This window comes from Paramisgurnus dabryanus, chromosome 11 (assembly GCF_030506205.2).
Source record: "Paramisgurnus dabryanus chromosome 11, PD_genome_1.1, whole genome shotgun sequence".
NCBI lineage: Eukaryota > Metazoa > Chordata > Actinopteri > Cypriniformes > Cobitidae > Paramisgurnus > Paramisgurnus dabryanus.
The window spans coordinates 2963838-2990776 of NC_133347.1; the positions used below are offsets into that span (position 1 = coordinate 2963838).

General features: G+C 35.5%; 1 protein-coding gene across 1 annotated transcript in view; it reads left to right on the forward strand.

The window, feature by feature from the left end:
• ptpn18 (protein tyrosine phosphatase non-receptor type 18) overlaps positions 1-25487 on the forward strand; it is a 30137-nt gene extending 4650 nt beyond the window's left edge. The window contains exons 2-17 of the mRNA XM_065270327.2: positions 4163-4271; positions 4516-4592; positions 6496-6591; positions 6702-6740; positions 6848-6916; positions 7144-7206; positions 7537-7676; positions 8112-8178; positions 13635-13712; positions 14058-14135; positions 17017-17108; positions 21151-21449; positions 23276-23298; positions 24236-24266; positions 24465-24560; positions 24950-25487. Coding sequence (XP_065126399.2) covers positions 4163-4271; positions 4516-4592; positions 6496-6591; positions 6702-6740; positions 6848-6916; positions 7144-7206; positions 7537-7676; positions 8112-8178; positions 13635-13712; positions 14058-14135; positions 17017-17108; positions 21151-21449; positions 23276-23298; positions 24236-24266; positions 24465-24560; positions 24950-25023 — 1431 coding nt within the window. The 3' untranslated portion in view covers positions 25024-25487. The remainder of the gene's footprint in view (positions 1-4162; positions 4272-4515; positions 4593-6495; positions 6592-6701; positions 6741-6847; positions 6917-7143; positions 7207-7536; positions 7677-8111; positions 8179-13634; positions 13713-14057; positions 14136-17016; positions 17109-21150; positions 21450-23275; positions 23299-24235; positions 24267-24464; positions 24561-24949) is intronic.
• Positions 25488-26939: the final 1452 nt, after the last annotated feature.

The window sequence follows — 26939 nt, forward strand, 5'->3', positions numbered from 1 at the left end:
TTAGTTCACAGTGCATTAACTAACGTTAACAAGATTTGAATAAAGTATTAGTAATTGTTGAAATTAACATCAACAAAGATTAAAGGGATAGTTCACCCAAAAATTTAAATTTTGTCATCATTTACTTACTCTCATGTTGTTACAAGCCTGTATAAATTTCTTTGTTCTGATGAACACAAAGGAAGATATTTTGAGAAATGTTTGTAACCAAACCATTCGTGGACCACATTCACTTCTATAGTAGGAAAAAAGAATACTATGGAAGCAAATGGGGTCCTCAAACATTTTGGTTACAAACATTTCTCAAAATATCTTCTTTTGTGTTCATCAGAACAAAGAAATATATACAGGTTTGTAACAACATAAGGGTGAGTAAATCATGACGGAATATTCATTTTTGGGTGAACTATCCCTTAAATAAATGCTGTATAAGTGCAGTTCATTATTAGTTCATGTCATGGGCGAGGCTAGCCTCTTTTTAGGGGTGCTTCAGCACCCCTAAAAAGGAGCTAAGCACCCCTAAAACTTGGAGCAAGAAATTTATTTATTCTAAAATGTTCGTTCGTCTTTGACAAGGTTAAATAATGTCCAAAACATACTCCGTAGTTTGTGGTTTAAAATGTATATGTTAAGGTAGAAAATGAAAACCTCCCCGCTTAGCAAATGGTGTCATCCTCTTCTTTTACTTCTCTGTACCTGCATCGCTTAGCCCGAGCGCGAAACACACGCAGAGTGAGAATCAGTTAAAAGTGTTGTGATGCAACTTTTTTGTTCAAATCTTACAAAATGTTTACGTTATGTTTATAATGAGCGAGTACATCACGAATCAATCTTTCAAGCCGTGTTTTTGTCTTATACTGAATCACCATGGTTCACGTATAAAAGGTGTTTATTTTCGGATTATTTTAGTCCGGCGGGTACCCGCGCGCTGCGGAGTAGTACAGTACCTGGGTGACTCGTCCATAGACTTAAACGGAGAGAAGTAGCGCCGGTTACAATGTTCTTCCGCAACTTACGCATGCAGTTTTGTGCGTCTCAGTGGGTAGTTGCATACGTGTGTCTTCGTTGTTAAAGTTTATTGTATGATTTATCGTTAATTTGAGACTTATTTTAACAATCGGGAGTCATGTAAACATGACGTCACGTGCGTCTTTTCTGGTCAGTCATCATAAAAACATGGCGTTTGGAACAGAGTGAAAACAAACTACATATCACTGTATACCACCAGTACCGGTAAGTTATGTGTGAAATCACTAACTGTCTGACTATCAAACTAGACAATAAATATTTTTTTAGTTTGTCACATGTAGATTAATATGAAGGGGATAACGTTTTTAACCCTTAGTGCAGGAGTCACAAGTGTTTTGTTTTAGACATATAGTAAAGGTAATGGTTCAAGTAAAGGACTGTTAAAAGAAAAGCTGCAAATTAACAAACTATTAATAAACCTACCATATGTTGTAGGCATAAAAGTTATAAATTAGGAGATTTGTCATTTTGACAAAGGCTTAACGACACACTGTATATCCACATAAAACCATACCCACACTGCTGCTGTAGCCCACCTTTTGTCCTGATACTTTAATATGGCATTAATGGCAAAAAAGTGCTAGCTCGTCACTAATTAGAAATAAAAAGGTTGGCAAAAAAATGCATCTCAAACCTCATCAGATTGATGCTTTAAAATATGTAATTTAAAAAAAAGTTCTAAGGGGGAGCATGCTCCCAGACCCTAGAGGGGTAATTTTCTTCTCATCTTTTTCACCCCTGACCCGTTTTCATGCCTGAAAGGTCTCCAAAAAATCTGGATTTTGGAGTTAGTTGAACCAATGTTAAAATGATAGTTATTTTACAACAAACATATTATTGGTTTCTGTAGGAAAAAAGGAGTGGATGGTGGCAGTGGAGCTCATTGGGTGCTCAGCACCCCTAAAGCTCTAACCCTAGAATCGCCTCTGGTTCATGTTAACTAATGTAGTTAACTAATGTTAACTAATGAACCTTATTGTAAAGTGTTACCATTAAACTTAAAAATGTGTTTATGCTCGGCTCGCTGTATGTCCATAAACTAATGTGACAATCCAGGGGCGAGGCCAGAAATTTTAAACTGAGTGGACCTTGGGGAAATATGGTGGACCTAAATGCCTACTCTTAAATTACATAATTTTACAATATAGTGATTAAATGGATCGGATCAGATCATGGATTGGATAATTTTCGGGTGAGCAAAAATGGATATAAGGAAAACAATTTATAAGCACATGGAAATAGAAAAAACAAAGTTACGCACAAAAAGTTTAAAATGGCTTGAATGTTAACATTTGTAAGGCAAATGATAAACTTTCTTTAGTTATTTGTTTATGAATAATGCGTATTTGAGCGATTATTATTATTAAAGAGATTATTATCATTTATGCATGATTTCTTCTGCTTTTATTTTGTGTCTCTTTTGATTGGGTGGGCCAGCCGTCAATCTGAGTGGGCCAGTGCCACCATGGCCCTTATGTAGCCTCGCCACTGTCACAATCTATCTTAAAATTCGCAACTACTATAACTGTACAAAGTGAAAAGTTGGTTCAACTCAAAAAGTTACTTTAATTGGCAACATCTAAAAATGTAAGTTTTTCACCTAAAGTGAAACTAAAGCAAAAGTTTTAAGTTGAAAAAACTAAAAAAGTTGAAGCGTTACAAATGGAATAATTTTTTTGAGTTGATTAAACTTTTCACTTTTTAAAGTGTACTTGCAACAAATCCCTTTATGATAATTTTCTACAATTAAAACCAAGTGTTTTTTTAACATGTAGAGGGGTTTGTTGTACCTGAACACAGGTCTGATAGATTTTATACAGGCTGCTTTAGTGAATTATCTTTTGCGAACTATAATGATCTTAAAATTAATCTCAGACCTATTATAGCAGCTTCTTCTTACCTAATGCTTTGGTTTATCTTAAGATCTGGCCAGAGTCTTACAGAAGTGTCTGTTGTTTCTTGACTCATTTGCTCATATTAGTAAAAATATATCTGCATGTGTGAACTACACACTTCAGGTAGATCGTCAGATACTAAATGTTTGCGGTAAAGATGTAGAAGTGACTAAAGATGTCCTGTGGCTGGTTTTACTGAGAAGTAGCCGAGTATCATACTGAATATAGATCATGTTAGCAGATCGGTTCTGCATTTAGAGAATGGAAGTAAAAGTAGATTTGGTCATTACGAAACTGTACCTGCTTCTCAATACTACTCACTATTTACAACCAGTTACTGTATGCATTTGACAAATGCTTTTATCCAAAGTGACTTACAATTAGGCATGGGCTGGTTATCGGTTTCAAGGTATAGCAAGGTTTTAAACAGTCAAGGCTTCAAAACCACTAACATTTTCTGTAATACCGTTTGCAAGGTATGAGCTGGGTTTACACAAAATAAAAAAAAATCAATGTATTAAATGTAAGACTATATATTCCAAAAATATTTTTTTTGAAAGAAAATTATAATTTTAAGCCTTTATTTTCACCTAGCATACATGTTGTTTGTTGCTTAAAAATAAAATGTATTGTGTCCAGTTAAAAAGTTGTTAGTATACGTCTAATAAATGTAAAACCGTGGTATTTTTGCTTAAGGTTATCATACCGCCAAAATCTCATACCGGCCCATGCCCACAATGCAATGTATTCATGCATTATCTGTATTTTTGTTGCTTGGGATCTGAAACTCATGACCTTTGGGCTGCTAATGCATTAACTATTGAGTTATTCACCTTTGTATAAGATACTGTATTATAAACTATTCAAATTTAAAACTATTCCATTGAATTTACCAATTCATTACAACTTTTCTTTAAGAATGAAAGAGTATCTATTTTAGGCCATAAATAACTCTTTTATAAAAGTTTATATTCTGTCATGGCAGTGTAAGTTGGTCTGCCCTTGTACGTTACACAAACCACATCCCTAATATTACAGACTTATAAACATCATTTAGGCTTTCATGTGCAGCTAACGAAACCACCATGGTAAGCAGAGACAAGCAGGCCACCTTGTGGTCAGATGATGCAACCCACTCACATTTCATTAAAATGAGAGAGATGGTTGTTTAAGCATCACTAAACTTGTGTTAGGATGTTATGTTTTGTTACATGTATGTTTTCTCTTTCGTTCTGCAGTTAGTGCGACAGAAGAGCAACTCGATAAAGGAGGATTATGGCCTTACCACCATAGCAGGAGAAATGAAAGATAATATGAAGAAAAACCGCTATAAGGATATTCTTCCATGTACGTTTTACACAAAAGTTTTATTCGTTTTTATCTGGATATCAATTGTGTATATATAACAATAGTTTGTTGTCATAAACCAATCTGTGGAAACACCTATGCGTAGGCTACTATGCTTTTACTACATGTCATGTTATGTTCTCATCACATTGCTGTTCAAATGTGCTGAAACTGAGTAACATGGTAAATTACCATAGTAATGTCAATCATAATAAAACATGCATATTTTCTCTTTTACACCCAGATGATCAGACCCGAGTGTGCTTGACTCCGACCACATCTGAACATCAGTCTGATTATATTAATGCCAACTATGTCAAGGTACTGCAACCTTTCTGCTTTAAATTGTGTATTTTCTATTGATTATTTGAAACTGTGCAGAGCCTTTAGAAAGTGAGGAGTTGCTTTAATTATAATAATAGACTGTGACATCTGTGTAGTAATGCTAAACCTATTCTAAGATCTGATGTCATTTTCTGTGATATTTTTGCAATGACTATAAATGGTTTCATCGGACGCATGTGCGGTGACGCAATACGCATCTGGTCCAAACTTTACTTCCGGTTTCAGTTTTATTAATGGTCTGACTAGTTGCTAAACTAAACTCTTGAACAAATACCTCGTCGAAAATAACAAATGTTTCCTATAGGTAATCTATGTGTTGTTTTTTTGCTTGTTATATAAATAAACTACTTTAAAGGACTTTGCTGTTATGTATTATTAGCAGAGTTTACCGGAAGTTACGTATTGACCATTAAAGCCGCTTGTTTATGTTTTTACACACAGGTGTAGTTATTAACCATTTAAAAGGCTTATGCTGAATTATATACGATAGTATCATTTCACAATATTTTTCGCAGTTATTATTGCCAATATCAGTATATTGTGACACCCCTACTTTAATTTTTAATTTAATTTTAATTTTTACACATTCTAAACAAATATTTTATTTATACAAGAAAGAATTAAAAAATATTTTTATAAACTTTGCAAGTTGCAAGCCAGCGTCAGAATTTTTTTGTGACTTTCACAAAAGTTGAATGCCTTCCAAAAATGTTATTTTATAAATATAAGTATAATTATTAAATTGTATTTAATACAATATAATATATCAAATAAAAGAACAGGCCCACTACTTTCAAACAAACAAAAAAAATATATGGAAAAACCTCACGGTCGAGGACAAGACAGGGAGAGAGAAACAGAATTCTATTAGCGTAGGGGGCGTTCACATGTAATGCAAGTGTCATACATTATAGTTGTTTAAGTCAGCTCGGTTCCAGACAGGCTAACTATTGCAGCATAAGTATATTACCCAGGTGAGTTATGTGAGTTCTTTGTTCTAGACAAACTAACTATTGTGGGATAAGTACATTTACTGGACATTTTATGTGAATGCTTTGTTAAAGAAGAATGTCTTAAGTTTAGATTTAAATTGATCAACTGTGTCTGATACTCGAACATTATTTGGTAAATCATTCCAGAGCTTAGGGGCTAAGTAGGAGAAGGATCCACCACCTATAGACACTTATGCTAGGGATAATTAAGTGGCCAGAATTTTGTTTATCACCTCTCAAATATGGGTAGGTTTCTTCAAAAGTACCATATTTTGAGCAAAAAGCTGAAATAATTGTATTTTTTTAAAGGACTTTTATTAGAGATAAGATTCAGAGAGATGATCAAAACATACATTACGTTTTTAATGTTTTTGGATCAGTGGATGCTTCAGTGTTTTATAAGTTGTGTAAGGGCGCCACCTAGTGGATAATAGCGGAAATATGGATTGCCGTAAAAACTCGTCATTGGCAAGGAAGCGTTTTCTCTTATAGTAAGTTCACACGGGGTGTAAGCGTTAACACTTCCCATTCACTTTTAATGGGTGACGTCAAGCATTGCCAAACTGAATTGTGGATCCGTCGGCGCCGCTTCACTGTCATTGCGGCAGAAGTTTAACGTTTCTTAACTTTTCAAGCGGCAACGTGTGCGTTGGCCAATCAGATTGCCTTATTCAAATAACCTAGTGCAAGCCAGCCAATTTCGTATTTGGAATACCAGAGCATGTGTAGCGACCACTATGATTGGCTGTTGGCCACGCTTCAGACAAGCCTTCCGTCAAGCGTTAATGCTACTGTCCCGTGTGAATGTACCGTTATGATGGGTTAACTCTTCAATGGTGGGAAAAAAGTTTTATTTAAGGCCAGTTTTTCTCATATCTTTCTTTTAGGGAGCATCTGGAAACCGGACATACATCGCTACTCAAGGTCCTCTGAACAGCACTGTGGTGGATTTTTGGCGTATGATTTGGCAACACAATGTTAAGGTGAACTATAGTATTACAAGCATGGGTAATTGTTTCTGATAAATGCATAATAATTATCATATAAAGTTGAATACTAAACAAATGCTATTGACTTTGTTGTGTTTTCATAGGTCATAATCATGGCTTGTAGAGAGTTCGAGATGGCAAGGGTAATCTTTATCTTTCTCAACCGCTTCGTCTCATCCATCAGATGTTTAAAGCTGTGATGATAGCAGGTTCTTGTTTTCTGAAGTGATACCTCAACTCTGTTTTTCAGAAAAAATGTGAAGTGTACTGGGATTCAACCACAGGAAAATCAATTTTCGGCCCCTTTACTGTCTCAACTGTAAGTGTCGTCTATATGAACAGTATTTGTGTTTTATCATTCAGAGCTGATGTCGTCATTCAGTGCATGACACAAGCAGGATTGTCTTTAAACGCAATCACTCACATTTGATGTTATCTGCACACTTGTTGAAAGATTGACGTGTTCGTGACTAGTTTGATGCATGTGTAGATTGCAAGACTCACAAGAGGAAGTTCGTCTACTGATTTCTGTCGTTTCTTCTGCAGCTCGAGGAGTCCCATACAGATGAAGAAATCGTTGTTCGGACATTGGTTGTAAAATTTTCTGATGTAAGTGTGCACAGTTTTCAAAGTAGATATGATGTGGTCCTGATGTAATGACGCTGATATTTATTATCTGTTCCCAATGGTTACTCAATTAGAACCAAAAGAGTTGCATAAGAGGAACTACAAAATTTGAGACTTGCTGCAAAAACCTCACATGGCACTTAAAAACCACACAATTGCTATTTAAAATGTTTTGTAATAATCTGTAATGTTCCAAATAAGGAAGTGCTGTGATGATGTCACTGTTGGATATTTCACATTCAGTTTGCATCAGGCATTTCAGTATGACATACAAATAGCACAGGACGTACTGTTTATCTTTTTCCTATACAGGAAACTCGAAAAGTATCTCACTTCCAGTACACCACCTGGCCGGATCATGGAATTCCGGACGTGCCGGATGGCATTCTGGGTATGATGGAGTTGGTTCGCAAACAGGGCAACCAGACGGACCCTGTAGTCATCCACTGCAGGTTTGTGTCACGCACGCATTCCTCAATCCTTTCCTCCAAGTCCCCCGCCCGCTCCCCATTGCATGATTGCCTTCGTGTTTTTCTACGCCTCTGACAAATGACCCATCTGTCCATGAAAATTCATCAGGTCGAGCCCGTTCGTGTTGGTAGGGCGCAGCAGGGCCGGCCTGTGTCTCTATGGTTCCATGCATTTTAATGTCACCATTTAAATGAAGCGAGACATGTTAAATATTCAGCACCTGATGTGAAGCTGGAGAACCAGTTAACTTCCAGACATGAGCACAAATTCCCTCATTACCCTTTCTTTATATACACTAGAGACGCTCTGCTTGACAATATGGCTTATTATTCCCCCCTTGACCCTTTAAACTAGATTCAGGAGAGGATCGGTCATATCACAATATGGAAATCTGACAGGTTTTCTTGCTTTTACAGCGCCGGCTGTGGCAGGACAGGGGTCATTTGTGCTATTGACTATGTCAATGATCTACTGCTTTCAGAGGTATTAAATGTATAACTGTACAACACACATATGCAACAAATGTTTATGCATGTTTTGATTTTAGTGAGTAAATATGAGAACGTATGTGTTTATTAAATTTTACCATATTTAAATCCAACCCAAAGTATTACACTCTCCTAGTAATCTGAAATACATCTACATTTTAGGGATGTGCATCTCCGTAACTGTGTCCGATGCGATGCACATCTCGATGCGTAGCCTATGATGCAGTACATCATTACAGAGACATATGAAGCAGCTACTGATGCATTACGATGCACTGCGATCCGATTTCGATTCGAATCAACACAATGTCATTCGATGCAGTATGATGCAATGAAAAAATATGATGCTATGAAATTTAATATGGTACAGATAGTTTCAGTCAAATCCATTGCACCAGAGTAATGCCCTAATAATTTAAACTCCGTTCCGCATTTTAGCTACAGCCTTGATTTTCCCCCTGCTGCATCCTCAAATCCATTCCACTTTACTCATTTAAAGGCAGGGTGCATGATTTTAAAAAAAAACTTTGGAAAAGGGAGTCGGCGTGTTATGGGCGTGTCTAGTAACCGACATCATTGCCATGGGTTGTGTATGTGTGGGGCGGGTCTATCAGCAGAGGGTCCAGATTTTATTGGGTTAGGGGCGTGTTTGTTTAGGTGATTTCAAATATTAACATTGACTTTCATAGATCATGCACCCCGCCTTTAATGTCCAAAAAGTTTTATAGTACTTTCGCCAACTGTACTCCCGTGACACAACAAGATAAGCAAAGCTTTGAGGCTATAATAGCACTGTTTTATTTAAAAGGCACCACAATACAAGAAAATGGCATCAACCAGTAAATGCTTTGGACCCACCCACATTTTTTTTTGCTTCCGACTGCAATACATTCGTAAATACTTGGTGGATGATAGCTCCATGTTATGCTGTATGTGACTTTCATGACACGTCTCGGTTTCCACAGTGTTGGCATACGGCAGCAGGTGATAAGTCAGCAGGACGTAGCAAAAGTTTAGAGAGGAGAAATAAAAGTGTGTGTACTTTGTATAAATGTGTAACAAACATCCATGTATATATTCAAGAATATATATTTATATATAGACGGTTTCAGCAGTAACAACATAAACAAGTGGCTGTCGTGGTCCGCACGTAACTTTCGGTAAACTCCGCTAAGAATAAATAACAACAAAGTTCTTAAAACTTAGTTTATTTATATAACAAGCAAAAAAAAAAACACATAGATTACCTAGGAAACCAAAACATTTGTTATTTTCGACGAGGCATTTGCTCAAGAGAGCAGTTTAGCAACTAGTCAGTACCATCAGGGTTCGTACAAGGTGCTTAAAGTGCTTGAAGTACTTGAATTTGACTTTTTTAAATTTAAGTCCTTGAAAACCCTTGAAAACAGCCATATTTATGAAGAAGTACTTGAAAAGTGCTGGGATTGTTCAAAGACAATATATATAGATTTTAAAATTTTTTTAAAGTGTTTATTTTTCAATAAAATGCAAAAACATTTATTTTAATCAAAATTAGCGCTGCCCCTCCTCCCCTCCCACTTTACGTATCTCATTAACTGCTCGTTCTGGCGTCACTCACGTGGAGCACAGTTACAGAATGGTAAGAGACAATGCCGGGGAAGTGCAAGTTTAATCCAGCATGGCTGGAAAAGGAGGTATATAAAAATTGGCTCCTTGAGGATCCAAAAAGTGTTCATCGTGCACAGTGTAAAATATGCAGCAAATCTCTCGAAATTTCAAACATGGGCGAGTCGGCGCTGAAGAGTCACATGCAAGGGGAACGTCATGTCAATGCAGTTGGCCGCACTGGATCAACATCCGTCCGAGAATATTTCACCCCCACTGTCTCAAAGCAGCAGGTAAGCATTTTGTTGTTGTTTGTGTGTGTGATCATTTTATTTGTATCCAAAATTATGTAAACGGAGCGCTGTAAATGTGCACATGCAGTGTATGTTTCATTCATACTCGAAGCCAGAGGGCGCTCTCGCAAAGAAATTCAAAAACGAATTCATAGAAGAAATTAACGTGAAAATCCTTAATATGGACAAGGACATCTAGTCATAGCTGTAACTAAGTTGAATTAAAAGCAGAAACATTTTGTCTTATAATTATATAATTGTTACTATATGGTTTGTGTGTTTTTTAAGTCTTCAAGAAATAAAGTATATTAATGCTGAAAATATTTAAGTATGTTAATTCGGTGCTAATTTATATTAATTTATTATAGTACATAAAATATATATTTGCCCTAATCTGTGATAAAAATGAAATGGAGTCATCCAATATTCAAAAACCTATAACTCTATGGAAAACGGATCAATGAAAGCATAATGAATAGGCTAGAGCACCTCCTAGTGGCCTAAAAAACAAACGTTTCTTTTGTACAAAACATTAATTTCACAAAGGTAATATCAATCTATCTCTCTATCAATCTGGTGGTATATTGTGTTTTGAAGGACTTGTAATTGTAGTTTGAATTAAATAAAAAATCCTTACAAAATATAAAAATAGTTTTAGTCCAAACTAGTCATTAGAATGCAATAAAATAATTACTTTTACAACCAATACTGCATGCTTGCTAGATATCCATGATTGAATAAATTTGCCATAATTTCCTTTGTACATGTTCTTTTGCAGAACCCTCAACCTACTACATCATCAGGAGTCTTGGATCCTTGGGTACGAAACAATGATACTTGGAGGGCTGAAATTCTTTGGACTCTAAAGGGTGTTACATCGCACTACTCCAACAAAAGTGCTGAGAACAATTCTGCATTATTTCAGCTAATGTTTCCAGACAGTGTTATAGCAAAATCATTTGCTTGTGGTGAAAAGAAGACATCCTACATGGTTAATTATGGCATTGCTCCTTAGCTGCAACTGCTGGAAAAAGTGAAAACGGGTTCAGAATATGTCTTGCTGTTTGATGAATCTCTTAACAAGGAACTTCAGCTAAAGCAGATGGAGGTGCACATTAGATTTTTGGATGCAGTTGCAAACAAGGTCTCCACACACTACTTGGATTCTGCCTTTATGGGGCATGGTAAGGCAGAGGACTGTCTGAAACATTTCAAGCACTTGACAGAAGAACTTAATTTGAGCAATCTTCTTCAGATTTCGATGGATGGGCCTAATGTTAACCACAAATTTTACAGGGATTTTCAAATCAGTGTGTTGGCTGAATGTACAGACAAACAACTGATTGATATTGGTACATGTTCCTTACATACTGTGCACAATGCATTTAGAAATGCCTTCAGTGAAACAAATTGGCACATTGACCACCAGTTACTGGGATTTTATCGCCTGTTCCACGATACACCTGCACGACGGGATGATTATGTTACAATAACTGGTTGCTCATTGTTTCCAAAAAAGTTCTGCTCTCATAGGTGGGTGGAAAATGTTGAAGTAGCTTCTAGAGCACTAGAGGTGTTGCCTCATCTAAGAACATTTGTGAAAACCATTGAAGCCGACAAGAACTTTAACACTCCAAAGTGTAAAACATTCACACTAGTGAAGGAAGCTTGTGAGGATCCATTATTCCCTGCAAAGCTGCATTTCTTTGTCTATTTAGCAAAGCATGTGCAAGGCTACCTACAAAAGTATCAGACAGATAGCCCCATGATCCCATTTATGACCTCAGACTGGGCAGAGATGATCTCTGCTGTAATGAGTAGAGTACTTAAAACTAGTGTAACAGAGACATTGACAGACCCACTGAAGATGTCCAAGTATGAAATGAAAGATGAGGATGCATTAGGTCTCGCTAAAGTAGACATTGGATTTTCCACAGACAGAGCTCTCAAACAAATTGCGGGGAAAGTGAGTGAAAAAAGAATTTTGGAATTCAAAAGTGATGCAAGGCGGTGCCTCCTTCAACTCTTAAGGAGACTTTTGGACAAAACCCCTATTCGCTTTAGCTTTGTGAGACAGACTTCATGCCTTAACCCCAATGCCATCACCCAGGATCCTGATGGTTGTGAACGAAGGTTCAAAAGGCTTCTGAACCATTTAGTTGAGCTAAAAAGGTTTCCAGAAAGCAAGTGCGATGATGCTCAAATGCAGGACCTTCATTAAAGATGAAGTAGCTAGAAACATATCAAGGTACAGGGAATATGATATCCAGTCACACTCACTTGACCATTTCTTCTCAGAAACTTTACAGGGAAAAGATGATCTCAAATACCTATGGCAGGTAGTAAAAATGGTGCTGATTTTGTCACATGGTCAGGCTACTGTGGAGCGAGGATTTTCTGTCAACGCAGCCATGAGCACTGAAAATAAAAAGGAAATTAGCTATGCATCACAGAGACTTGTTTGTGATTATGTCTCAAGTGTTGGAGGAGTTAAGAAAGTTCAGATCACTCCCAGAATGATTGCCAGCTGTAAAGCAGCTCGACAAAGATATGAGGATTCTCTCATCAAGCAGAGAGAAATAAGAGCTGAGAAAACCAAATGCAGAGACCAAGAGGAGGAACGAAGAGCAAAAAAGAGGAGGCTTGAATCTGACATTGCCCACTTGGAACTAGAAATAGAAAAGGCAGCCAATGAAGCTGAGACCTCCTCCAAACCAAGAGAATGCATAATTAGATTTAATAGTTTTAGAAAGTCCCTGAAAGACAAAAAAGATGAACTTAAAAAGATTTGTTAAATTGGTTACATTCCTGCACCACTTTACCAGGGCTTTTACACAAAAGAAATACTAGTACAAAAAATGATTGAAACTGAAACAAAACCCTGTTGAATTCTTGTAAAATTACTAGAGTTTTTCTTGCCTACTGTTATAGCTTATTTCATATATATCATTAAAATGAGAAGTTTATGAAGTCATTGTACGTGACATTTTATGCACAGAAGGTTCTATGAGTTTGTTAATATCCTCACATTTGAATTTGTCACGGTGATTGTGTACTTTGAGTTACTGTACTTAATTTCTACCATCTTGTTTTATTTTTTTATTCATGTATGCTCCTTTTCAGAGTTTAAGGTAAATAAAGAATATGTTTGTAAAAATACATCTCTGATTTGTAGTCCTTGAAAACCCAAAAAATGGTGCTTGATAAGTCCTTGAAAGTCCTGGAATTTCATTAGACAATATCTGTACGAACCCTGGTACCATTAAAAAAAAAAAAAACCAAAAAAACGAAACCGGAAGTAAAGTTCGGATCCAGACTTGTATATGTTCGTCCGATGAAACCGTCTATACACAGTACATGTTTCACATTATATATATATATAAAAAAAATTATGTATAGAAACTTTTTTTAAAGTCATACATGCATGTGTGTATTTGTTTATATGTATTAATATATAAAATTATATTAATATGGATTAATTGTTTGACAGCTCTTTAAATTTTCTTTGCCTATATTTAGAATTATTGTAGTAAATTTTTCATAATCATTTTGGCCTATGTTCTTCTCTCAGCAAATAAGAGAGGATTTTAATATCTTGGACCTTGTGTTAGAGCTCAGAAGACAAAGACCTTCAGCTGTGCAGACTAAGGTAACATCTGAAAATGATTGTTGCACTGCCAGAATTATCATCTTGATCTGGTGGTTTGTTGGGGAATTGCAGGGGTTTCGTAATAATAAAATAATAGGGGGGTATTAATAATGAAAATACTACTGATAAATTATTTTAAATGGATGAAAAATACATGTTTTTGAACTACTCAAATGCACTATTAAATATTTAAATGTTTACTTAAAACTCACAGAGTGTATTTTAAGTAAATAATTTAGGTTGAGGAGGTTCGTATCACTAAGCACATGTATAGATATTTATCCACACTATTCCTTTAATGTTTATATATCCTTATGTCAAGTATCTCTGTGAATCTGCACACAGGAGCAATATGAATTTGTCTTTCATACGGTGGCTCAGATGTTTGAAAAACTTTTGCGCCAGCGAAACAAAAACGCAAAGGTAAGATGTTGCATAAATCGCTAACACTTTAAAATAGGATCATATTTCTTAAAATTAGTAAATGCATTAACTTATATAAACTAACAATAAGTGTTATAGTTTTTCAGCATTTATTAATTTTTGTTAATATTAGTTCAAGCCAATGTTCATACTAATGTTTGGCCATTGTGCATCCAACATTTATCCCAGTTACAAGCATATAATAAATATATTGGCGTAAATTGCACAATCACAGCTTAAGTTTAATATTTAAAGAGGCCAAACATAATAGGACAGTTGACTCCAAAGTTGTTTGATGGACAGGTATTGTCTATTTGTCAAATCATTTCCTTATAAATAAAGTATGTTAAAGGTCGTTGATTTTTAAGTTGATTTCTGGAATCTGTGAACCGACATCATGACGTTCAAGGAGATCTCCATACAAGTGATACAGACCATATTTAGGTTTCAAAACACAACCAATCCATCAGTCAGACAGGAGGAGTATTAATAGTTGCCAGATCAACAATTAAAGGTACATTCTGAATAAAAAAAATGAAATCCTGAACGTCCATATAAGATAACAATGGTTGATGATCACATTATCCTCTCAATGATGAAGACAAACCCCTTTATTATGTCCAAATGAAAAAGACTCTCCAGGAGATAAAGATGACACTGTCAATCAAAACAATAAAGAGAAGATATTACAAGGAAAAATACAGAAGGTTCCACCACAAGTTGCAAAAGCATCTATTATAGGAAAGGGAGATTAGACTCTTAAAAAGTCAGAAAAACAAAAGCTTTATTTGGAGAAATGAAACCAATATTAACATGTATAAGACTAATGAGAATAACAATGATGGAGAAGTTTAAAAGCATCTTATAATACGAGCAGACAACATCTTTAGTAAAAAAAGTGTTTAGGCAGTGTGAATGCATTTTCATGCATGATTAATCTTTCACTTCTCTGAACATCGTAAAGGGTTTTTCTTTATCATGCGAGATAATGCCATCATTCACCACTTCTACCTAATAGAAGAGTTTAGAGTTGAGTTGATTATTACGCCAGAATGAGAGTTTAGTTCCTAGACATATCGCCCTACACAATCATAACTTTTAATTTTCCGTCGGTGTTAGTACACGATGTAACTACAGAAGAGTCAAGTTTTAAAAATATTGAAACTCTTTGGTTATTTTTTTGCGTGATGCTAATATAATCAGATTCAATGGACTATGCTAAGCTACGCTAAAGGTAGTACCGCCAGAAAGGTCAAAAATCTAAATTTTAACTCTAGAGGAGCTGGAGTTAAAACCATGTCTGCATTTATGATCGTAGAAACAACACAATTAATGACTGCCATGTCCACGTCAACCAGGCCAGGAAGTAAACTGTTGCTTACAATCCGTGTGTTTGTTGTAGTCCAAGAAAAGGGATTTACTTTGGAGACGATAACTTGTGTCATTGTTTACTTTGGGATTTCAACAATTTACATATTGTTAACATGAACTAATACACACTTACACATCAAAAGAAATGTGAAATTGTGAATCGGATAATTAGTGCTCTTTTACATCCTTAATTTATGGGGAAATTATTCAACAACTAGAAAATATGTGTCAATAAAACAGCTTTGAGTCAACTGTCCCATTACTTTTGGCCTTTTTAAGATGGGGGGAGACATATTAAACCGCTGTAATTCATAAACCCTTCAGACAAGTTGGATGTGAATAAAGGTGAGAGTGTGCACATTAAAACGAATATTCATTATATGACTCTAACAATGTATCAATGTTGGTAAACAACTAAAATAACACAAAATGTGCCTCTGTCCTGAGTATTGTCCATTGTTAGTTCAGGTCACAGGCACCCTTTTATGCAAAATGTACTTTTACATTTGGACATAATAAGCAGTGTGTGAACACAACCACTCAAAAATCCACCCACTCCTTGTTTTTTATTCCCATTAGACCAAAGTAGTCTCATTAGACATTCCATTTTGATTCTCTTATCAATGTGAGGTCACATTGATAAAGCCCCGCCCACTAACATTACCGCATTTCATAGTTTCCACCCTCAGTGAGTTGTACTGTGTCCACTAGATTGTCTCAGACTGTATAAATCACATCTATTTTAGCTGAAAGCGTTTACTGCCTTGGTAAGCGAGTAAGGAGCTGTAGCTCATTTGCATTTAAAGGTACAGACATTAAAACAGCACGTTTTGCTCCCACCCAATAGGGGCATTTTGGACATAACATAATAAACGATGTATGGGGTATTTTGAGACTTATATAACATCTTGTAGAAAGGCGCCCTTTAACTAATGCATCAACTACAGTCAAGAAATACAACATTATTGTAGTGTTAACTATAATGAAATGTTTAATGACTTTCAGTGCACACTAGGAAATGTACTACACTCCAAAGTCCATTAGTTGTTCTGCATATGTAATGTGTTCATTGTGTTTATCCATCCTCATTTTCTTTATTGTATTTAAAAAAGAACTGCATTTTGTTCCCCTGAAGTAATCAAATCAATTACAGAAACTGTCGCTTTCAAAGTTTAGTGATCTTTTATAGTAAACATTTGACCGAGGTTGCGCTTTTTCAAACCTTGCGGTTATTTCCCTGAATTCTCAGAATTTTCTTTTAACTGATTAAAACACAGTCGGTGTGCAACTCACACATCATGTTTTACTTCCTCAAGACGTTCAGCACAGAGCTTGAAAAAAGAAGTATAGCAGGAAACTATCTCGCTGTCAGCTTCCTCTATGCAAAACGCTCAGTTGTCCTTTAACTGTTTAACACAGAGACAAGTTCTTATAAGTGACGGCTTTCACACACTGTGCATGTTTCTTTTGTTTCCTTTTGTTTCCTTTTTTATATATTTGAAACAAAAAGACTTCAGAGTCTCTCTACATCAATGCGGTTCTACCAAAGACTCAGTTAAAGTCAGGATCCCTAAGCTGCATCGACATACCGCAGAAAACAAGGTAAGACCGCAAACAACCATATGCCGTGTTTTTTTTTCTAAGCCCACTTGACTGTTTGCAGTCAAAACCAGTGCTGGTTAAACAACCACAAGCTAATTTAAGATTGAAAACCAGTAGCAATCTGTTAACTGGGGCGTTGTGTCTTGTCACGCAGGTGTACGCAGTCGAGCGTTTACTCAATCGAGCGTTTAGTCAGTCGAGATCTTAGTTAGTTTTATATGCTGCGGGGGAACAATTTCTTGTGCAATGTTTTGTTTCTTGTAATCTTGTGCTTTGTGTAGTTGGTGTAATTTTAAAAAGGTTAGCATAGTTCATAATGTTTGCATTGGCAGTCAATGCATCCAGCCATCACTTGTTCGTGGTAAGATTTGTGTTTTGGGTGCTCTCGTAATGATGATTGATCAAAATATTTGAATGTTAATGCTGAGATTATACTGAGCAAACAAAGCATTTAATCATTCCTAATCACTGTGTTATGCCATTGTAGTTCCCTGTGGATCAATAACATATTTCATACCAGACATTGAATGCCAATGGTGGCAGTTGGTCATTAGACGGTGCGGTAGATACGCGGGACGCATTTGGCTAATGTATTCGAGCCGCCCAAGGCAAAATGTTCAAGATAAAGCATTTCCTTTGTGTCAAAACATTACTTTATTCCACTGTATGAGGGAATCTGGTGAGGATCGTGATTTATAAACTCGTGGTCGTGCGGGGATGCTATCTCTTGGCCATCTGGTTATGAGATATTTATTTTTGCACTGTTAATTCAGTAATGGACACACAAGAATAATATTTTTGCTTCTGATTAGATGCAAAATTTCCTGTTGTGGTGATGTACGGGCTTGCCAGGAGATTGCTTTCCAATGCTTTTTAACACGTTGCAAATGGATTTGCTAGGGTGTCGATAATTCAGCCAAAAATGTTTTTTGTATGGCATCGTGAAGCACCTTTATGTGTACAGATCAAATGTGACCCCGCCTGTGAAACCCCGGCTAAAGGTGAATAAACTAAGAACTATATTATCTGGGGACCTTGTGTGATTAAGAAATTAGCCCTTTAAGTTTTGTGTGGCCCGTAAGCAAAGCTTGTGATTTTACTTAAATTTGCTGCCTTATCTCCCAGAATTCATGTTCAGGCTTTGCGTAAAACCTTGACCTATACACACACAACGCTGCGACACGCGGTAAAAGGTGAATGTGTTAAAATAACACATAATGTGTTAAATAGGATAACACAAAACAATGTGTTTAAAATAACACATCCTTTCTGAGAGTTTACCTTTACCATGTTAATCCTCAGAGTTTTAGTCCTAATCAGCTTTGCCAAAACTCAAAGATCTCAATTAATGACAGTTCTGCACATCCTGAAAATTAATCATCAAATATGGATGAGGAAAGACTGAATAAAATCAGAAATATATGACAAATCCCTCAAGTCCCTGCCAAATTACAGAGATGCTGATTCTCAAGGGACAAATATTATCACAGGACCTCGGTGTTGGCCGAAATATGGTAGGTCATTTGCGGGAAAATTTTTACTTTACAAATTACAGACATGGCCGATTCGCACGGGATTAAGATCACAGATAATCTCCGCAATTATTACAAATTACTAGAGGTCACCAGGTAATACTAATCTTAGGGGGGGGCTTCATTTTGAGATATAGGGGCGGTTTCCCGGACAGGGATTAGACTAGTTCCAGACTATAATAAATGTAAGAGCTGTCCAAACTTAAAAAATATTAAAATAAATCAGTGCCCCTTGTTTAGCCTCAACATGCACACAAGTAATGTTTTAGTAAGGCATGTTTGTTTAAACTAGGTATATTTCCTAATTAAACTAAGGTCTAGTGCTGTTTTAAGATAATCCCTGTCTGGGAAACCACCCCATAAAAAATGGTCTTTTGTGATTATTGCTGTAATGACAGAATAAAAACTAAGCATGCAATACTTAAACTTTTATTTATGACATGAAAAATACTCAGATTAATGATTTTAAGAACATTATGCTTTATTATTCTGCCCAAAAATACCTAAACTTGGCTTTGCTAAAACATTGACTTTAATTGTCTCTCTATTGACTTTAGGCACAGAAACACATGGTGATTCCTATATCATTTTTTTTAAATTTGTTTTCTATCATTAGGAAGTGAAAACAGACCATAATATTAATTCGCACAAACGACAATCGGGTCAGTACAGGGCAAGGCATAAATATTGTGACTTTAGCTTGGTTCTTATTTCGTGTCATCTTCAACATCTTTGACATCTTATCTGTTTTGTAGCCCAACTTCTGACAAGATAAATTCACTTTTTAAAAACATTTTGAAGTTGCTTTTGGATGCTGGTGCGTGATGAAATCTGAGTCTGAATGTGACACGCAGCACCTGAAGCGCACATACAATGATTTCAATGTTTCTCTGCTTTTTGGACATGAACATAGGGGTGGGCGAAATGACCAAAATCTTATATCACAATAGGGTTCATTTTGTATCGCTGTAACGGTTTGGGTCACAGTAATATACTGTAAGGTTTTTATGTTTTTAAAATATTTAATGGCGTAGAATTTTCATCATTCTCACAAAAAAACTTACACAAACATAAAAAAGAAGACAAAAATAAACAAAACTCAAGCTCACTGAAGATAAACAGGGACTGATGAAATAAAGATCATAAATAATAATGTGTGTGTGTGTGTGTGTGTGTGTGTGTGTGTGTGTGTGTGTGTGTGTGTGTGTGTGTGTGTGTGTGTGTGTGTGTGAGTGTGTGTGTGTGTGTGTGCGTGCGTGCAAATGTGAGTGTGTGTGTGTGTGTGTGCGTTACCTCGATAGCGACAATAATCCAATATTTCTTACTGGTTTATCATACCTTCCAGTTTATCGCCCTCCCCTAAATAAATATATCACTGTTTTCCCATACAGCAAAAATTTTAAAATATTATATTAAATATATGTAAAAATATACAAAAAAGACATTTTGAAATGTATATAAAAATAAATATATTTTAAATATGTACATTCACATCGCACTGAAAAAATACTTTACATGTTTATGTTACAAACCTGTAAACATACAAGGTTTGAAAATGTTAAAAGTATATATTCAACTGTAAAACTATACTTTATAAACTTTAAATTTGCCATAAGGTTGTAAAATTTTAAATGTATTTGTTACCTTGAAATATATATAATTATATCATAATTTTTGCCGTATTGGTTACAAGACTTTTTTCTTATCCATGTTTGTAAAATATCACAAAAAACTGGAGACTCTCTTATTTCATGTGGTATATGACAAATAGACGGGTAAATTATAGTTTAATTGTAATTCAGCGTTAAATATAAGCTTGTTTTAAATGGGGAAACTCTCTAAAACATGATTTTCTGTGATCGAAATTAATAAAATCTTTGACATGGCCTTAGTCAGTATTAAAGATATCAAGAAGAATTTTTTTACCAAATGTTCTCTATTGTTTCAAGAATTATTTTATGTAATAAAAAATATTGAATGACCAAAAAAAGCCTTAAGGCGTGTTTTCACAGGCGGGCTCACAAATGCATGTCTTGTATGTACTTAAGTTGCTGTGAATAAACGTATCTGCCAAATGCCTAAATATTAATGTAAAAATGATGGAGTACTGTTCCAAGAGCACAACCTCAAAGTCTCTGTTATTTTGATTTGTTTATGACTCACATCCATCTTTAAATTCAAGAATCCTTTTTTAAAAGTAAAGCTGCTATAAATGTATCATGTACTCATGTCTGCAACACAACCAAAAGTTTGTTTCAATCATTCGTATGAGTAATGTTTATGTTTGCATGAGGTTATTTATGAATTATCATAAGGGGAAATTTGGCAGATGATTTTATCAAAAGTGACTATTACCCTGTAGGTGTATGTGTTTGTTAACTGGGCATCAAACTCACAACCTTTGTGATGCCACTGCACTGCTCTACCATTTAAACTACAGGAACATATTGTAATTATTGTACTATTATTAATAACTAATCGATATTTCATCTACCTGTCTTTGGTTTTAGATATTCACCTCTCAAGTCCAGACGATCTCATCCTCCTCCTGAATTCAGTATGAATGACACTTACGCTGTGGTCAACAAGCCCAAACTGCATCCTCCCACAGTACATCAATATGACAATGATCATTTAGGCAGAGCCAATAACAATGCTCTCTACAGTACGGTTAAACCTAAAAACAGACCTGTTTCAGCTTTACCCATGACATTACCAACAACACCTGCTTTTGACAGAGCAACATCCAATCAAAGAACAGGGGCGGGATCCAAAAGGACAGATAAGGACGGTTATGAGATATTGCCAGGTAAGGAAAACATTTATTGGCTTTTTCAATTACATTTTTATAATGTGTGCCATTTGCTGTTAGTGAGCTTGGATCTTTGCTGATGATTGATAAAAAAGGCAAAAGCTGTCCATAGGTTTAGATTAAAGTACCCCTGTAATCAATCATTTTATCACTTAAAACTTTGACCATTCAAAGTAATTTCTTCAAAACAGCTTAAATGTAACTCTACACCTTCGCTTCATTAAGTATATGCAGATTTATGAATATGCTAATTAGTTCCCACCTCCACTGTTTCGCACCACCTTGGACCATAGATATATATGTAAATAGATGCTACATTTGACAGTGTCAGACACATAACCGTTAATTCCAGTTTCACACAAAGCAGCTTTATTTTTTTAGTGCTGATGTTTACAGGTTAGGGAGCATTCATAGAGGCGTCCTTACATTATATCTATGGCTTGAACTACTGATTCACTCGTTCAACTGTTATTGGTTAGATGACGTATGAAACCAAGGCGATTTCAAACTGTGGGAATGAGACAATTTCCAATTTTATGGAGAAAATGCTGTGCACGTGGTTTGTCTTAAAGCTTATTAAAAACACCACAGACATATAAACAACAATAAAAACTTAATTTTCACCACAGGGGGACTTTAAAGAAGAAAAGATCCTTTCTTTCTCCACTACAAAGAATGTTTTGTAGAACAGAAAGATGTTAAGATGTTTTCGGATGTTAAAGTTTCTTTATTGAACCAAAAGTGGCTCTTTTCATGGTGTCTGGTAGCAGCATTATATTTATAAGTGTGACAACCACATAGCAACAGCCTTTTTGTTATGGCTGTGGTGTGCCGTGCACCAGTTACTTTATTCTCTTTGTAAATGTGAAACTCTGGTTGGAAAAATGTCCCATGCATGACCTTTTAAATCGAAAATGAATTAAAATAGACAAAAAAATTTACCAACATGAAATGAAGGCTAAAAGAGAAAAATATGTGACAGTTTTGGACAGATGAAACTGTTGTGTTTGTGTTAAAGTTGATGTTATAGATAGGAATCCTTTGTTCAAATGTTTGATCAGTTTTTAAGGTCACAAACATTCCTGTTATTTACACTATCATATAATAATATCTACCATTTAGGTACAGATATGGTATTAGCATGCACCTCGGAGGTACTAATATGAACTCTTTAGATGTACTTTATTGAAAGGGTACCACTTTATTGGCAGCTAGGGAAAATTTTTTAAACTTTTTTTTGACAGTATATGATCATATTAGGGCCGATTCACACCGGCTGCGTAGCGTGTCTGTTGCGTGTCTTTTGTATGGCAGCTGCGTGGCGTTTTCTATGCCCTTGCTTACCAGAAGCGTTTCTGACGCGGCGCTGCTGCTGCTAGCTTATTCTGTATGCATGTATGTTTGATAAACTGAGCTGACGCTTCCAAGACGCTTGCGTGTGGCGTGAAAAATAGGGATCGGTCCTACTTCCTAGCATGCACGTGTTTTCGGCGCGGCTCGAGACGCGCCTGAGATGTGCGTGTCATGCAGGCAGTGTGCACGGTCAAACCTGCTAACATTGGAGCCTAAATAAAAACGGACACGCCACGCAGCTGAGACGCTCACGCCATGCATTCCGGTGTGAATCGGCTGTTACAGTATCTCCCTTGAAATTGAAATACTAGTTTTAAAATATAAAAACTAAAGATACTTATTTAAAATAATAATTTCTCATTATCCAAACTTTGCAGTAGTGGTGAGGTTAAATGTGAAATGTTTAGATTGAATTAAATGAATTGAATTTAACATGAATAAACCTATATTTGTGCATGCATTTTTTTTAGGGTCGATGGCCAGAGATGCACAGGTAACTTTCATTATTAAGTTCTGTTTCTCATCATCATAGATTTAAAAAAAAGTGCTAACATCTGATAACTGACCCCTTAGAAATTTGGTCCAGAAGGCTATGCTGCATCGTGAATAGGTCACGGCTTAAGGGCGTTGTTAGGCGTCAATGCATACACTTACCTCATTGCTTTTTTAAAACGGTAACCTTACAGTACAAATATTAACCTCCTAATACCCGAGCTTTGGTTTGCCTTTTTTCCAGATTTCTTCCAGCTATTTGGGGTTAGAAAGAACCAATAAATATAATAACCAAATCATTTTCTTTGAACATGAAGCGTGTAATTGTCCACGCTTGTGTACAAGTTTCACAGAATTAACTATTATGATGCAAACAAAAAATATTGATGTCCATGTATGTTCACATGCAGGTTTTAGGAGGTTATGGCAATAATATGCATCAATGCAACTTTCATGAGAAAAAAACCTTCCGCTAGAAAAATTGTCTCTGACCGACTGTGAACAGAAACTGAATGTTTCACATACAGTTTACACGTCCAACGCTGCTACACAGTCATACACAAATTCATTAAGTATAGCAGCTATATCATAAATAAAACACAGCTATTGACCAATCAGAATCAATGACTGGATCTAACTGTTTTATAAGGACATCATAAAGAATTTATAATGCATATATATATACTGTACTGTATCGTACTGTATGTTAATGTGTCAGGTTTATCTTCTGTTTGTGTTTCTCATCAGCGTTGCCTTTTCCTGTGATATAAGACTGCGATCACACTCAAATTAACAAGCTTTAGCATGCACACAGCGTATTGAATTAAAAATAACCTGACAAATTTAGCGACCCTAGTATGTGTTGAACTAATGCATGCAGTTTTTTTCCTATCACATGAACAAATGTCATCGAATACTATATCATTTCTTTTCCTCAGCCACACAAGCTTTCAACATCATCCAGTGCATGTAAGTTCATTTTTATCTTTTTTTTTGGGGGGGGGGGTGTATTCTTGTTGCTGATGACATCAGACTTTCCTAAAGACTCCATATCAGCAACACAGTAAGCAAACAAACGTGTGAGATCACAGTTTCGGTTTCTCTCACCCACATGCACAAAGCTTGCTTGTTGAGTTGTTTATTCTCTGTATCTGTTTTTTCCCTCAGCTGAGACTCAGTCCTGTACAAATGATGATGATGATTATGAATATGTGTCAAGCAATGTAAAAGATACCAGCAACCTGTTTGCATCTAGCAGTCTGGGTGGGTAACACAATATTTATAATAAATTATATTTGATGCACACATTAAAAATATAAGCTTGGCCTTGGTGAATATTTAGATTATTGGGTTATTGTCCATAATGTGTACATATAAACTGCTCGCTTGTCATTTAGGCCTTAATAAAAATAATGTAAATCAATCTATATGAATGTCTGTCTTGTGATAGTAAATGGTTAAAGCTGAGCTTTCTAGGCCATACAGACCACAGTTAGTACCACAAGACCATCATTACACATCTGAAGTATTTTAATGTTGCTAACTCGTATTCAGTCTTGGGAAAATCCCATAACCTTAATCCTGGTGCAAGATCCATTTCAATCACATTTATTCGTCTGTTTTTATAGTAATTTATTTGTCTTGCGTTTCAGGTTTTAACAGCCGTGTAAAGAAACCCAAAGGCCCTCGAGACCCACCGGCTGACTGGAGCCGTGCAGAAAGATGAAACAGACGCAGGTTTTTGCTCGTTTGAAACCAACACAGGCCTGTTTTGTGGACTAAAAGTCAAATTCAGTAGATGCAGCTGTTTTGGGACTGATTAAAAAAAAGAAGATCCTTTATTGTTTTATATTGATAATGCATAAGTAAATACTATTGTTGTATCAATGTTTGTAGAATAGATATTTTATAAATACAAGTCTGAATGCTGGTGTGACAATTTGACCACAAGTACAGTTATTTAAGTCTTAGTGGGTTTTTTTTTTGCACTGGAAACAGTTGATGCAATTTATTTTTGCTGACTATTTTGCATATTTGTTAAGAATAAATATTTGAATTATTTTAAGAATGGCTTCCTGGACATTAAGTAGCCTTCACTGACATTTAAGTGTGGGTGGTGATATGTGTAAAACTTTTCATCTGTATAGAACAGGCAGCAAAAAGTATAATAACTCAAGATTCATTTTTAAATCCTTTTTCAGGTTTTTTATTTCTTGCTGCACATTAAACGCTAATATTTTAAAAGATCAAGGATATCTCCCTGTAGTAGGGCAAAAGTGCACTTGTTATTGTTGTGATATGCGGTTAATGTCAGTAGAGGGCAGTGTTGAGGTGTAATTTCACTTCTTGATTCTCACAAACAGGATGATAACTCAGGTCAGTATAATACAAAATCAAGTTTATTTATGAATTTACCTTTTTGGTATTTGATGCACTCTTCTTAATCATTAAAAAAGTCATTCAGCGAAAAAAAAAAAAGAAAAATCTCATAGTTTACTTAATCCATGATGTATATGGCCAGAGGCATCATGCCAAATGGATTTTGCATGCAACCTCCAATCTGTTATTTGTTTTTTATCTGTTTAATATGCACAATATTATCAATTCTGTGCTGCCTCCTTGTTACTTTCCAGAGATTTTTGCCGTTTTGGTAGGTGTTTGATAATGTTACGTTACTTTATTTAGGCAGTCACAGACGTCATGTAAATATCAATAAATTGATATCAGTATTTTATATGAAAGTTAGTCAACACATTTATTTAGGTCGTTTTTACATAAAGGCAGGGGGCTCGGATTGCTAGAAATGCAAGTTGAGTGCCATGCAAAAGACTGAAAGCTTATTTTAATGTCTGTGTATGCACACATTTCTGTGAAGTGTGCACATTGTGCCTCCTAAAAAAAAAATGGTGCATGATGCCCCTCTATATGGCTTACTTTCAACATGTTTCAACATTGAAAAAAACACTGGTTGCACATGATTTTTTTCTTCAAATTAGATTAATGTTAATTCAATCATGTGCAACTGGTGTCTAGTGAACTTTAGTTGTTATGTGTGTTTGTCAATTATATTTATGCATCTGGCAGATGCTTGTATCAAAAGCGACTAACAGTGCATTACAAGCTACACATTTTATTAGTGCTGGGAAAAGATTCATCGCGATTAATCACATTCAAAATAAAAGTGATTTTTTTGCATAATGTGTGTGTGTGTGTGTGCTGAGTGTAATTATTATGTATATTTAACCACACACACATACATATTAGTCATTTCAGATTTTTTATTTATATATTTTTATATATAATATAGAATGTATAAAAATATACATAAATATACATATATATACACATGTAAATGTTTTTTAAATGTATATGAATGTGTGTGTATTTATATACATATTAATTTCACACAGCACACACTCACATACTATGCAAAAAAAATCACTTTTATTTTGAATGCGATTAATCGCGATTAAATGTTTTCTCACCACTTATTTTTACTATATGTTTGATCCCTGGGTTCAAACTTATGACCTTTTGCGATGTTATTGCAATGCTCTACCACTGAGCCAAACATGGGTCAGGCGAGAGCCAATGAGATTCAAAGTTATTGAAGTGCTGCCATAATTATTTCACTTGGATCTG